This window comes from Arvicanthis niloticus, chromosome 15 (assembly GCF_011762505.2).
Source record: "Arvicanthis niloticus isolate mArvNil1 chromosome 15, mArvNil1.pat.X, whole genome shotgun sequence".
In the NCBI taxonomy this organism is placed as follows: Eukaryota; Metazoa; Chordata; class Mammalia; order Rodentia; family Muridae; genus Arvicanthis; species Arvicanthis niloticus.
Genome location: NC_047672.1, coordinates 68,144,527 through 68,159,271, shown reverse-complemented (window position 1 = coordinate 68,159,271; position 14,745 = coordinate 68,144,527). Strand labels below are relative to the sequence as shown.

General features: G+C 36.6%; 1 protein-coding gene across 1 annotated transcript in view; it reads right to left on the bottom strand.

Annotated features, from left to right (window-relative positions):
* Positions 1 to 14,745, bottom strand: part of Sema3c (semaphorin 3C) — a gene marked incomplete at its 3' end in the record, with an annotated part of 142,079 nt that overhangs the window by 69,584 nt on the left and 57,750 nt on the right. Inside the window, exon 3 of the mRNA XM_034519619.2 lies at positions 637 to 797. Within this exon, the coding sequence (XP_034375510.1) occupies positions 637 to 797 (161 nt within the window). The remainder of the gene's footprint in view (positions 1 to 636; positions 798 to 14,745) is intronic.

The window sequence follows — 14,745 nt, the reverse complement described above, 5'->3', positions numbered from 1 at the left end:
AGAGTCTCACTAAAGCACTGGTCAGTCATTCTAAATCACTGCTGTCTTGGGCCATGTGTGGCAGAGAAAACCATTTTTTGAGTTGTAAGCCTTTAATATAATGAATGTGAAGCATCCTGTCTATAATGAACTTAGTTTTACTAAGTTAACACAGCTTTGATCTTACTCCATTGATGCTTAATTTTGCTTTCTTACTGTAAAAATAAAATGATAAATGTAGGTTATGATTATTCAAATATCCATGCAGCTAATAACTTTATTCCTCACACTGTGGATTACACGTAAATGATACGGTACTTCTTTCTACACTCTAACCAGGCTTTTCATGGGAAACTTCCCTCAACCCACTCCTTTTTCTCCTAAATACGCAAATATACAAGACATATTTTTTCACTCATTTGCAGATTAAATTAATTTCTTAAACTTTTTAAGCCAAATGGAAGGAATTAAACTAAATATATGTTTCAGTTATGAAGTAAATAGTAACTTAGGTGTGTGTGTGTGTGTGTGTGTTTGTGTGTGTGTGTGTGTCTCCATGTGTTTAATAGCTTCTGTTTTTCTAATCTATTAGATATTATATTGACTTCTTTTAAATAACTATAATGTCAGTTTCTTTCAAGAAAATGATAAGCTTACACTCAAAGGTTCTTGACTGATATTGTTGATATTCAAGGACAGGATGTGGTCTTTGCTCCCCACATAGATCCGGTCTTGATCTTCATCCATCAGTAATATCCTGTAGTCTAACTGCTGGTGGGACAGACTAAAGTATTCAGAGGTTTTGGTTTCTCGAAGCTCTGCAATAGAGAACAAGGAATGTTGAACAGTGTGCGCTGGCTTTATAATTTTATGATTTTACTGAAAATTCTTAGAGAAACTTTGACTAAAAATGCAAAAATAAACATAAACTTATCTTCTATGATACTAATGTTTCCATTTATAACTTTAGGGTAACTAATGGCTGTCAAACTAGACTTGAGGCCCACTAAGGACATGGGAATTCATACCTGGTACTGTAAACTTTGCCACCTCCGTGTGGCTGGAGAAGCCATGCATTAAATGGGGGAGCCAAGTCAGTTCCCTAAACTAAATTGATTTCTAACTGCATTGGAAATACTTTGTGTAGTTTTCACTCCATTTCACATACGCTTTGGAAAGAGATAGAGACTACTACAGAGATTTAAAACTGGCCAAAACGCTGAGAATAAGTGTCCAGGTGGTGTCTAGCACCACTTAATACATCACCAGTGCAACTTCCCCACCTGAAGCATAGATAACATTATGAAATAGGAGGAAGCAACATTGTAAGACCATAGGATCAGGATGTGTGTTGCTAGACAGTGCCCTCTAGACAAGGAAAATGTACCCATAGATTCTCAACAATATAGGTGCATGAACAGGAGTGTGTAAGGGCAGCACAGACTGATATTTCAACATGAACTGAGTAAACTCGACAACGTCCTCCCACTAGATGAACAGCTACAGGTGGTCAATGACTGCCAAAAAGGAAAACTCAGTCTCCACTAGCAATAAGCACCCACATAGGTTGTCCAATATAAAGTTGTCAACCCTGGAAAAGTTTATACAGGCAACATTAAATTGTGTATGCATATCTGTGTACATATATACATATATATAATTAAAGATGATAAAATCATGAATTTGTAAGTGGAGAACATGAAAAAATTTGGAGAGTGAGGAGGGGAAAAACAAGTGATATAGATGAAATATTCACATACAAAGTTCTTTATAATTAAATTTAAAAGTCAATTTAAAAGTAATGTTTGTTAGCATAGATTTTTAATTCTTGACTTTCTGCTAAAAGGAATCAGCAAGTTAAAGTTCATGCTGAGTCTGTAAGATTCAAACATTATTCTCATTTACAAGAATCTAAAATTTATTAGCAAAAGTCATCAACCAGTTAAAATACAGTTAAATATCTACAGTGAGTAAGAAGAGTATTCATTGGCATGAAGAACGTGCTACTTCTTATGCTTTATCCTCAAGTTTATACATTTGCTGTTTTAGTATTATCTCCAAATAACTGAATAACAGACACATTTCTGCAAAGCAATTTCCATTGCCTTAATATACTTTACTTGTAAACAATTATTTTCTTGTTTCCCCTTCAAGAGGCAACACCATTTGAATGACAATTTGTCTATGACTATATCGAAAGGAAAGCATGGATTTAGATATTTGCATCCTCTGATTTATAACTTCCCAATGATCAGTGACTCGGGTTCATTAATCTGCTCCTTTTACATTGACTATCTGTCTGTGAGTTCAACATTGAAAGCCAGGAAGGGAGCCGAACAATAAGGGTGCCTTCCTGGCTTTCAATAATAAACATAATAAAGGTGCAGGCGGCTTTCTCTGCAGACAAGAAGCTCAGATGCAAAACCTAAGACTCTTTTCAGTCCTTACTAAGTCCCTTTGCTCTTGTGCTAATGATCTTAAACAATGGTGAGCTTTGAGTAGGTGCATTCTAAGGTTTCTGATTTCATGACTTTGATTTTACGTTTGTAGACATAGACCACGTGTCATTTTTCTAGAACAATTGTTAATGGCCACAGTTTGGCTTACAGAAAAATAAAACACAATAAAGATTGCTATAGGAAGTAAAAGATCCCCTCTGTGAGCATCAAACACATCTCATGGGAAGGCCAAGCAGACTCAGGTTTAGCCAGGATTGTTCGGCTCATCACTTCAGAATGGTATCGTGGCATACTTCACACAGTGTTAGCCAATAATGTAGAATGATAGCAAAATAGGATATATGGCTATGTTTAAAAATAAACAAACTAACCTTCCTGTGCTTCCATTTCTTTCTCAGTAAATGAGCAAGAGTTTAGTTTTTATGGTGTGTGTGTGTGTGTGTGTATGTGTGTGTGTGTGTGTGTGTGTATAAGATTATTTATTTCTCTTACACTTCCATATGACAGTCTACCATTAAGAGAAGCCAAAGCAAGAAAAGTAAGCCAAGAACTGAGACATAGACAATGAAGAAGCACTGTTCCAGAATGGACTCTCAATGGCTTGCTTATGGGATTGCTCAGCTACTTTTCTTTTTAATTTTTAAACTTTTTTTGTTGTTTAATTAAATATAATTACATCACTTCATCCCTTCTGCTCTCTGCCTCCTCATATGTCCCCTTCTAACCTCTCTCAGTCATGTCTACATAATAGCCTCTATGTTTTTAATTATTATTGTTGAGTATATATTTATGTACATACATAAATATATGTGTATATGTGTATATATGTATGTATATGTGTATATATGTATGCATATATGTATATATATATACACATATTATAACAATAACTTTCAGTGACTGTCCCCATAGGAAAAAATGAATTATCATATGGAGAGGTTTAAAATGAGCAAACATGTTAAAGTTCCAGTTATTGTGAGATTAGTAATATTAACTTTGGATTAATAGTTACAGGGAAAACTTGGACTACCACAGTTGCTGGGCTAATTCACATCCAAAACCTCTGTGTGGTTTTAGAAACCTTGACTAGGCTGTTTTGCTAACAGTTCTATCTTTTGTATTTACAGCCTGTGTCGCCTTCTCACCTGCATAATGCAGTATATAAATAACAGTGTACCTTGTTTCTCAAATGCCTCCCGTTTCTCCTTACTTCCTCCACTTTCCCTCACTTCTTAGGTTCTTTCACCATTTTGTTGCCCAATCTTCATTAAAATAAAACCAAGCACGGTGTCCTAGCTGGGAAATAAATACTGAATGCAATTTGCAGGTCTTCTCCACCTATTTCATCAGAAAACAAAGTTAATGCCAGAAGGGTCAGTAACCACATCAACTTAAAGACCTTTCTGGTTTGAGAGTTTTATCTTTCGTTTCTGACCATAAAGCATCTTCAGATCTAATTATCTGTAGCTCATTGACAGTTGACAGCTGTTATCTCGGAAGATTTACTTCACAACTGTCACTTCTGTGATCGAAGCCCAGGGTGTTTTGTTAATATGCTACTTAAATTACTGGGAGGACTGATAACAGAGCTTTGAAACTATGGACAAGAAAAAGGAGAGAGTTCAAAGCAATGAGAATTTCATTCACAAAAAAGAACAACCCAGGAAGCTATCTTTCCCTTCTAGGGGGGTCCAACATGAGGATCCGTAGCTCAGGGGCTTTGTCTCACAGGAAATGACTGATCTAATTATTGGACTACAGGGAAGGGAAGACATTACTCTCTTTAATAAGAACTCTCTCTAAGCAAGGCCAAAAATGAGGCTGACCTGAACTTCTTTTGAATGCCAATAATGATAATATTGTTTTGTACAGCTTTATGGCCATGGCATTGTTTTTCAGGCCATGCTGACATGATTGAGAAGGAGCTTGGCTGAGGACACAGTTTGTAGTACTAGAAATGTTAGAAAACTCAGTGGCTCCACAAAGGGCAGCATAGGTCTCCAAGTTCCTGAGAAAATCTTCTGGGAAAGAGAATTAAAAAAAATAAAAAATTCTGCCCTGATAGCCACATTATAGTAGATGTCCCTGATGGAAAATTACTGTAATGTAATATTCGCCAAAGTTCTCTCAGGGAAATTTTCCAGAACAATATGCTTACCTAACATTTGCATTCTCAGATGGACATTTTTGCATAGTAAAAATCATTGTGAGATTTAAGAATGGAACTAAAACTGGGGGGGGACAACAGGGTCCCTAGCAAGATAAGCTCCCCAGTCTGCGGTAGTTAAAATATCATTCTAGCAAGGAGAATATGGGTCAGTATGTTACGTATTATGTCTGTCAGCAATGCAATATTCCTAACCACATGAGAAGTAATTTAGACCTGCAATAGTAATAATTTAGTGTTGAGAGGCTGTGCAACTATATTGTGAAGAGTGTTCTTCATTAAAAATTGATTCATGCGTTCAGATATGTGATCTTGGTAGAATGCACGGGGATGCTTTTATGAATGATCAACAGTACTCTTGCTCCCTAGTTAGGGAAATAGTTTGCTAAGAATACTACACTGTCTTCTGTCTTTCATAAAAAGTCATGATTAGATAAAGAATTGAAGTAAAATTCAATTCCCAGGACTCTCTCAGTTAGAGGCACATATAATGGTTACTCATTAATTATATTTAAAGCTCAGGTTACACTATCAGTTTATTTATTCAGCACATATTTATGGCCTGTTTAGCACTGTAGGCTGGAAGCTCTGCTCAAATACATGATTCAGGTAAGAAGATAAGCTCTCGTGACAATTTAACCCTGCCGCCCTTTGTTCTATGACTTTTATGGAGCTAGCTTGTAGAAAGTCTTAGGAGAAACTTCTACCCAGCCTCAGGCAGAAAGCACAGGACTATTTTCAAAGCTTTTGTTGCTTTTCACTGCAGATAGTGATTCTGACAGGATAATTTCCTCTTCTGGATGTCCTGTCTTAGAAAGATTTTTAAGTAGAGAAGGTTCCTTGAGGCTCATGGTTTTGAAACTGGGTTAGAAACTGAATTTTACCTGTCCCGCCAGGAAAAAACAGTAGATAAGGAGTTGAAAGGACAACTCAGTAAAATTATAGTTCTTAATTCCTAATGTAAACAGAGAGCAGCAGGCAGGTTGTTAAAATCACATTTGCTCAAAATTAACAGCCCCAAATAGCAGCCATATGTGGGCTCATCAGTAGAGCAAGGAATGTAGCTTTAAACACCCACCTCACTCAATTTCAAATCAAAGCTTCTGTATCCAGCTCTGGGACCTCCCTCAAACTCTTAAAATTCAGTGAATTTCTCTGGTCATACTAAACCACCTCACAAGACTGGAATATTTGCAAAGCGAAGATAGTCCTTAATCTATGAGCAGAACCAGATAGCCCATACCCCATTTTTCTAAATATAAAGAGGCAGCACCCTTGGAGTTCTGGTATGTTCTTGTCCTGCACATGAGTCTGTGCAGAATTAAAGAAGCAATGTAAATGCTTCAGTGTCTTAAACTTTCTTTGTCCGTTTTGAAAACGCAAAGACCACACTGCAAGCAACTGGCACTCAAATCTGCCACAGCTTAGTGGTGCCGTTCTTAGCCTATGCCAGGGCCTGGAGGCTTGGTGCAGAGAGTATGATCATGCATGGTTCGTGCAGAAGATAAAAGGTTCTTTCTTCTGCTTATTGATGGATGAATGAGATTACAGCCAAGGAACTAAAGTAGCACACGGATGAAAAAAGGACCAAGGGAAACAGCTCTATTCAATGAGTCTGGCCAGGGAAAGGCAACTGTGACGCAAAATGGATTTCCCAGGCATTGCATAAGGGAGAAGATTAACAAACATACAGAGGCCTTTATGAAGAACGAGTCTCACTCCAGTTTGCCACAGACAGACCCAGTCTGTGCCTGTTTTTCCAGGGTAATTGCCAATAATGCCCCTTTGATTCTCAAAACACTCATGGTCTAGATGGCAAGTTATATGCTCACTGTACTTTAAAGGTCCCACTTAATAACTTTCTCAAATAGCATTCTATTACATGCGGAAACAAGTCCAACATTTTAACCTGGCCTTCAGTGCTATGCGTTAGCTAGATTACTTCACTAAAAGACCCAGTTATTGTGACTAGTGTAATTTCTGGCCTTTTATTTTTCATCTTCAAACTTGCCTTACATTTTTGAGTCTCAAGGTCATGAGATAAATTATTCTTCTGGATCACAAGATTCTTCCTGCTATTTTCTAACTATATGCATAACTCAAATGAAAATTTGAACATAATTTGAATGGGGCCGAGTTGTTAAAAATGACTTGCATTTTCAGATCCTGACAGGTCTTCTGTTGCTGATATTTCCTGATTTCCCTTTGGGCTTTTCCCTCTTGTAGAAGCTTTGCAAAGGTTCAGAATACCATGTGTGAAAGTCAGAAGATGACATAGCTTCTATTGCTAAAGTATACTTTGGTTTTTGAATTCAAGATTCCAAATATGAGAAAAATTATTTGTCCATTCATGTTGTATTTTTCTGCTAATCAGTTTAAAGTATTTTATCATCTGTAATCAAAAACTTGGGTCATCAATCTGTAAAAATGAGAAGGTACCATCAAGTTTTAGAAAATTAAGGATTTTATTAAAGAAGTTATTATGAAGACTCTGTGGAGAAGAATATAAGAAGTGTTAACCCAGCAGCCAGCTGCTGGTGCTGCATTTCTAACTCATGTTTGGCAAGGGCTTACTTATCTATATTCCATCTTTGCTACCCCAGACTCAATCGAGGAGGGACCCTGGGGTCTGCTCTTTCTCAGCTCTTCCATGACTGTTACCGTGTTCTGCATCTCTCCTGTCTAATTCTCCTGCTTCCCTGGCAAACTCAATCCTTCTTCTTACCTGGGTTCCCTTGCCTGGGAAATCTAAAGTCCTGCCTCTGTCACTCTGCCCAGCCATTGGTCACCAACACTTAATTTACCAATTAGAGCCACCTGGGGGCAGGGACACTTGGTGCCTTACATGTAGACATGGGAATTCCCATGTAATTTGGGAACCCAACTAAGATAATGTAAGCAATAAGCTAAATCCACAACAACATGGCAGTCACTCACTAGGGCTATGTGTCCCCACTGAATGAGAAGGTGAAAACAAGCTCAACAAAAGCATCCATCATTCTGCTTTCCCACTGTGGGTGAATTGTGCCGATTTCTGCTACCATGCCTTTCCTGTGACAATGGAGTATGTCCACTCCAATTATAAAATGAACTGTTTTCCGGTCTTTAATTTGTTTTGTCATATCAGGAATACAACGAACTCAACAATTAAAAACTACAATGAGCTTTTATGTTTTCTACAGCAGTAAAATCCTTATGAAAACAATTAGTTCTATATTGATTAAAACTATCACCCATTACAAATATTTATGTATATCATTATGGAATATCCCTTAGTCTGGTATACTTTTTATATTCTTTTATGAATCTTAAAGGAATAAGAAGTTTTCTAAAACTTTTTCTTAGAATTATAGTTACATTATTAAAACCGTGTGTTTTCTTCAAGATAAAAGAGACTACACCAAAGAACAAGACTTTTCTTTTCTATTGAAGCCATACTGCATTTCTATGAGTGTTTCAATCCAATAATGAATCTGAACTTGTGACTTTTTTTTCTAAGCTCACTTAGGACTAGACACAAACTGCAAGATACTTGATGGGGAGTTGATGGCCAAGTTCACTTGAGGTAAAGAAGATTCTGTTCTCAGATGCCTTCTGAGACTCTGAAGGGGCAGGAAGTAACTTCTGGAGGAGAGATTCAAATCTGAACCTGTTCCTAAACTGTAGGAGGATAGCATGTACGTACTGAACATCCACACTCATCCTGCTCCAAGCTCAGAAGATACCTGTTTCAGCATTCCTATTTGAGACATGATTACAGAAACAAACTTGTGAAACAAGAGGCACTTTCTCCTGTCGGCTGTGCTCTACTGTTCTGGACACCTCTGTAAAGATGCACTGAATCAAAGTGTTCAGCAACAGTGGTCCCTAGGCACCCAGCAAAGCAGAAGAAGCAAGATTACAAAGACAAAATGATGATTACAAAATGCTTTAGTGATTAGACATCTACTAAATATACTACTTTCTTATATCTGATTACATATAGTCTTAAAGATTTGTGGAATATTTTTCATGCTATTGTTTTTAAAGGAATTAGTTAACAATTTCAAATAAGACCAGGAAAGGAATAATGTAAAACATAATATACAAAAACTTGGTGTGGTTGGACAAACGTAATGACATAGAAAAATACTTCAAGCAGTGTGTGGGAACTGGGCAGGAATGAGGACTGCACCTGGGTTTTCTGGTGAGCAAATCCTCAGAAAAAAAAAAAAAAACATGAATCTATTCCCTATCATCTTCCACTGTAACAACACCAGCAAGGATTCTTACAGAGGCCTTTATCACTCGTCTATTCCACATTTCCCCACATTTTTGTTTTTTTTTTTCCCATTAAGTTGGACCTCGTAGGACAGGTAGTAACTTTTGAGTGGAACTTCTAGGGAGCAGAATGTATAGCAATGAAATTCAGGGGTCCCACATGTGGGTCTGCACAGTTGACTTTTATGAACATCTTCAGTACTTCTAGCCATGGGTCTCTCTACATACAAAGCCTACATTTATGCATTATGAACTTGGCTTTACTTAATAAAATATTATTCAACACATATTTAATTCACATTTCAACAGATGATATTTCACTCAATGGATTAGAAAAAACAAACAGACAAATACCCCAAACAAAACAAAAAGAAAGAAAATCTTGGTATCCTCAAATACGGTTATCTGGGGGGAGATAGACACACACACACACACACAGAGAGAGAGAGAGAGAGAGAGAGAGAGAGAGAGAGAGAGAGACAGAGACAGAGAGAACAAGATAACTCTATAATCCTGTAATACTACAGAACAAAGACTAAGACTCCCTAATTAGACAGAAGGAATAATTGACTTTTCTTCATTCAACAAATATTAACTGAGCCATTCTCAATATTATAGCTCACTGTATTAAATGCATGAAATGGAATAAAGGACAAAAAATGATTAAAGTCAATAATAGCTGCCTTTTATCAGGGCTCAGAAAGTGTCTAGCAAACAGTGACCTGAAAGACAAATAAAGCCAGTGAAGTGAAAGGCATTTCCCAGAGAACATACAGAGCTTGCATAGAGAACAAGACTGGCTGAGGAAGAGTCAAAGGATGGTTTGGTGTGTTTGAGATTGCCTTAACAAAGGCAATTTGGATTGGATGTTCTGGGTAGAAGGATGTATCCATCAATGTGCAAAGAAAAGCTACAAGTTCCTTGACTCTCACAAACACCCTTTAAAGATGCAAACTCTTAAATAAATGCCAAGCTCTGGCTACTGGACCATTCTCACATCACTAGAGGTGGCAACAAGCCTGAGACGGTGCAAGATAATCATGGATGAAATTTTGGAATGGCAGTCTTAGCTAGTGATGACATTGGACGAGACTGTTTTCAATGAATTAATTATTAAGAGCATAAAGAAGAGAATGTGTGTATGTCAGCATAATTGCATGTCTCCAGAGGTAAAATACACACAGAAAAGTTCTGGGAAATATTGACCTATGAATTATTTTCTTAATGATTCATTCACCTGGAAATGGGAGGAGGGGGTAACTGAGCAATCTCTCAGTGTTCTGTAAGTCCTTATAAGTGTAATTACTCTTTGGCTAATGCTCAGGCTGTGAGCTTTCTGAACAAACCACTGTTGTACATATACAAGCTCAAGCAGGCTTCACTTATATGGTACCTAAGAAATGATTGAAGTACATGAAGAGGGAAATGTCAATTACTAACTGGAAAGAAGGAACACACTGCCAACAATTCTCTATCTCTAATTCCTTCAAAATAAGACCACCCAGTTTCTGAGTAAGTTACATTACTCAGGACTAAACAACCTGGCTCCTCTACCCACTGCGAGTTCTTGAACTACCGTTTCATTTGATGTTTTTTAAAGCCCATTTTTAACTCAAGTACAAGAAAAAAATGTTTTATTGCAACATCTCAAATTTAAAGTATCAGACATTATGAATAAAGAGATATGGAGATATTTGCCCAAAAGTGACAGCAATTTTATCTAAATATTATTTTGTTCAATGTGACTCATTGTTTAGCCAAGTTATTGCACTTGGCTTTAAAACAAGACACAAACTTGGAGAGCTGCAGAGAACAAGTTCATTTTGTTTTGAACACATTGGTCAGTCTTCAGTGCAGAGCCCCCGTTCTGTTTTCTGTGCTGTCTTTTCTTTGTCTTTCTTGACACAGTGTAAAACATAAAGTCAGTCACTACAGCAGGGTCCACTGCTCAGTTGTTGGGTTGTTGTGTGCTTCTCTGCCATTTGATTATTTCCAAGAGAATAACAAAAGATCCACCTATGTTCCCTATGGATTTAAATCACATATATTCCCTTATCTTCATGCGACACGATTTGATTTTTCTTTTTTGTGGGATGATACTGAGAATGTGCACTCAGTGCCCCACAAGACTTCAGTGTTACACTCCTTTGTGTTTGCTCTGAAAACATAATACTTTTTTTTTTTTTTTATGTGCTTCAAGGAGAGAGTCAGAAAGCAGGACTCAATGTTTATTTTACAAAATGCTGCTGGAGTAAACATTAGCCATGACTGTCCCTTTAATTTTCAACATTAAAAAAGGGAATAAAGGACATTCAAAAGTGGTGGAAATAAGTGTATATAAAAGAGGATATGGCAAGTGTCAGAAATATTAGATTCAATCTGCATATTAATGAATCAGGGTCAAACTTTTAATGCATGGAAATGTTTTGTTCCATTTAGTTATAACCATTTCAATTCGTGAGCCTTCAGAGGAAAATCTATTTTATCAGTCAAACTAGCAGGTTTAATAGCTGAGATGAGTAAAAGCCCATTTCCTTAACCATCTAGGTGATTTAATGCAATTAAGTCGAGACAGGCTGAAGAATAGGCAGACGGGGTTCTAGTTAGGTGTTTGCCTCTGGTTTAGTTTCATCTCAGATGAACACATTGTACTTCCCCAAATGAAAATACACTGCAAGCTTTGTTACTTCAGTAAAAATTAATGTGAAAAATAACAAAGGGTGTATTTAAAAAAAATCACAGAAAATTACATTTTAGATAATCCAAGTTTAAAATCAACTTACTCAAAAAACACAGAGTTAAATTGATGTTGTTGCTAATCTAATCCATTTTCCTGGAACAAAGTCTGGCTTGGGAAGACAAATCTATCCTCAGATCTTGGCTCTGCATTTGGCCAGCGATGCTGCAAGTTATTTAAACTGTGGGCGCTTACGTATCCCTATCTGAAAGATGGATATAATAATACCTCTCTGCTGGGACCGTGGAACTAATTGAGTAAGGAAGTAAGTGTGAAGGACCACAGGCCTGTAGCTGTCAATCATAGCTGGGGCCCTCACATCAAGATGGAAGTTTCAGTTTTAAATAAAGTATTGCTGGACTGTTTGGGCTTTAAAATATTAATCCCGAGTTGTTTAAGTACCAATTATAAAAACTGGTATAATAATGTCTTATGTTTACTAAGATATAGTCTACCATACAAATGAGTTTAATCCCTCGAAATTTTAACAAAAATAACTCTTATTATCAATATAAAAGTAAATGATATAAATAGAAACAATTCCCTTGATTTTTATCCAATTTGCCTTCTTGATCTAACGTGATCTAACACGATAAAATTTGTACCAGCAATCTATCTATACAAATGCCCATATATTCTGTTAGTATTACACAACCAATGTCCTGTCTAACCATCACAACAATACTACTAACTTGGTTTTACAAAGTACAGGTATCAGGGGGAACCGAGTTCCCTAATTCTTTGTGAACGTTAGACCATCCTCAGCCAAGGGGCTTGGCTTCCTTCACTGTCCCTGAGGTAACTTTGAAGTTTTTCATATTTCAATGCAAATGAGATATAAAAATTGCATATAAACTTTCTTAAGGATAAAAATGCCTCCTTTCACAAGGAGTTACAGCATCTTTTCAGAGCTATTTGTTGACCTTATCAATCTAGTTTGAGGATACCAAAGTTGGCTTAGGTTCTCCCAATGTTGTTTTCTTTATGAGATTCAGAAATCAGGGCTATCTTCTTGAGAAGAACCACCAAAAGTCTCATGTAAAAAAAATGGGCTGATAATATTCTCTAATACAGATGTATCTGACAATCTTCAATTATTTATGGACTTTGTCTAAAATTTCTTTTACATATATGATTTGAGGCAGAATTTGTGCCAGTACCTAACTGGCAGAATGTACACCAGAAGTATATCTTTGTGAATAGTGGTAACACTGCAGCATATTGAAACTGAGATCCATTAAAACTCGTGAAGATCAGTGATAATTTACAGCTGCCAATTTTCCTCATTCCCTAAGGAAGGTAGCAAGAATCTTGACAATGTGTGAGATGAAAACAGGGCAGATCCAGAAGCCCTGGAGATAATGCAAACTCCTGCACTGACAAGCTTATTCCTCAGGGTTGTTCATAAAACTCTACATAGAACAGCCATTGAAAATTTCATGACATGATCAATTATTTGAGCTTTGAAAATGTTTTCCTACACAGCATCTCATGTTTATATTATCCTAAGACCCCCAGCGATGTTTCTAAAGGTCCATCTGGCAAATTTTCTATTAAAAGTTACCAATAACACTAATTGACAAAATGTCTCCCCCATATTGCTGTGAAAGTTGCTAAATGAAATAACATTTACCTTGATTATCATTTTATAAGGTATAGAAGGGTCTACAATGTGGGCCTTATGGTAAAGGTGCACACACTGGTGTAACTGGTAGTTACTCTGGTCTCTGAAACCTAATTTACTTGTTGATAAAGTAAGGATACTAATATTATCTATCTCTCATGTTTGGCCTCTCAGGCTACAGTCAACAGATTACACAACAGGTGCATTTGTATTGCAGCATTCTGAACACTGCAACTACTGACTTCATCACCATATTCTGGCCAGTATGTTAATTATCCTCAAATTAATCATCCATTTTCAAAGTCACCTAATAACAAGACACTGCTGAGGAAGAAATGGAAAGGATGTCTTTGTAGCACTAGAACATATGACTCGAACATTCTAGAAGGGCTGTGCAAACCCATTCTGAACTCTTAGCTTTGCAGCATACTCCTGTAGGACTCCTATACCCTGGGTGGGTCTCATCAGGCAAAATAGATTCACTTATCCATACCTGTAGGTAGAGCTTAAAATGTTACTGCATTTATTTTTAGAAAGTCTCAAATACTTTAAGAGACTGCCAATTATGTGTATTTAATGAAAATTATTTAAACTGATCTTGGTAAAGTCTTTAATTCTCTGTTCTATTTGGGAGATAGCAAATAAAAAGAGAACAGAAAGAGCTATTTATCATAAGCCTCAGTGCTGTGTGGCTTTTTTATTTCTGAGGTAGAAAATTTAAGGTTGAAGCAATATAGATTCCCCTCAGATGGTCTCTGGTAAAGGGCAATTTACTTAAAGTCTTTGTTTCAATTATGCATCACAAAGTAAAAATGAAATTTTAAGGCAATGAAAAACTTAAAATTCAACCATCCAAATACAAGCCAGAATTTCTTCAGTTTGGAGTTGGTGATTTTGCCAAACTACTATGCATTTTCTGAAGATATGTTCCCCTTACCTATACTTGTCTGTGGACTGCTGACAGGTGTGTACTCTCTCACGAGAGCCACTTCTCTTGGCATAAAAGATTTTAAACTTTTCTTCTCTTTCCACAAATTTTAACAATAAGTTAAATTAGATTCTCTTTTCAGTTTTCAAAAATCTAGGACATATCACAGTTCAGTACTGTGATCTGTCAAAAAAATTTTTCTCATACTGAGACATCTACAGTAAGCCTTATAGAGCCAACAAGAAAGACATTGAGCCCATGTCAACTATAAGGTCACACACATGCATAATTGGCTCATCACCATCATGAGATACCATGTTTTACTCTGCTAAAACAACTGGGCGTATCCTATCCAAGCAAAGGCATTACAGGTATAAAAGCATCTAAATGTGACCAGTCAGCTTTTTAACCTTTGGTCATGTTGCCACTAAGCCTCAATCCTAGTTATGTGAAATGAACGGTTTTTAGTCACATGAAATGGTTTAGTTATATGAAAATGAAGTGTCTGATATAAATATTAAAATGCACGTAAGTACCAAAGTTTCCATGGTGCATTTTTTTAAGAATCCCTCAAACTATATTTAAAACCTA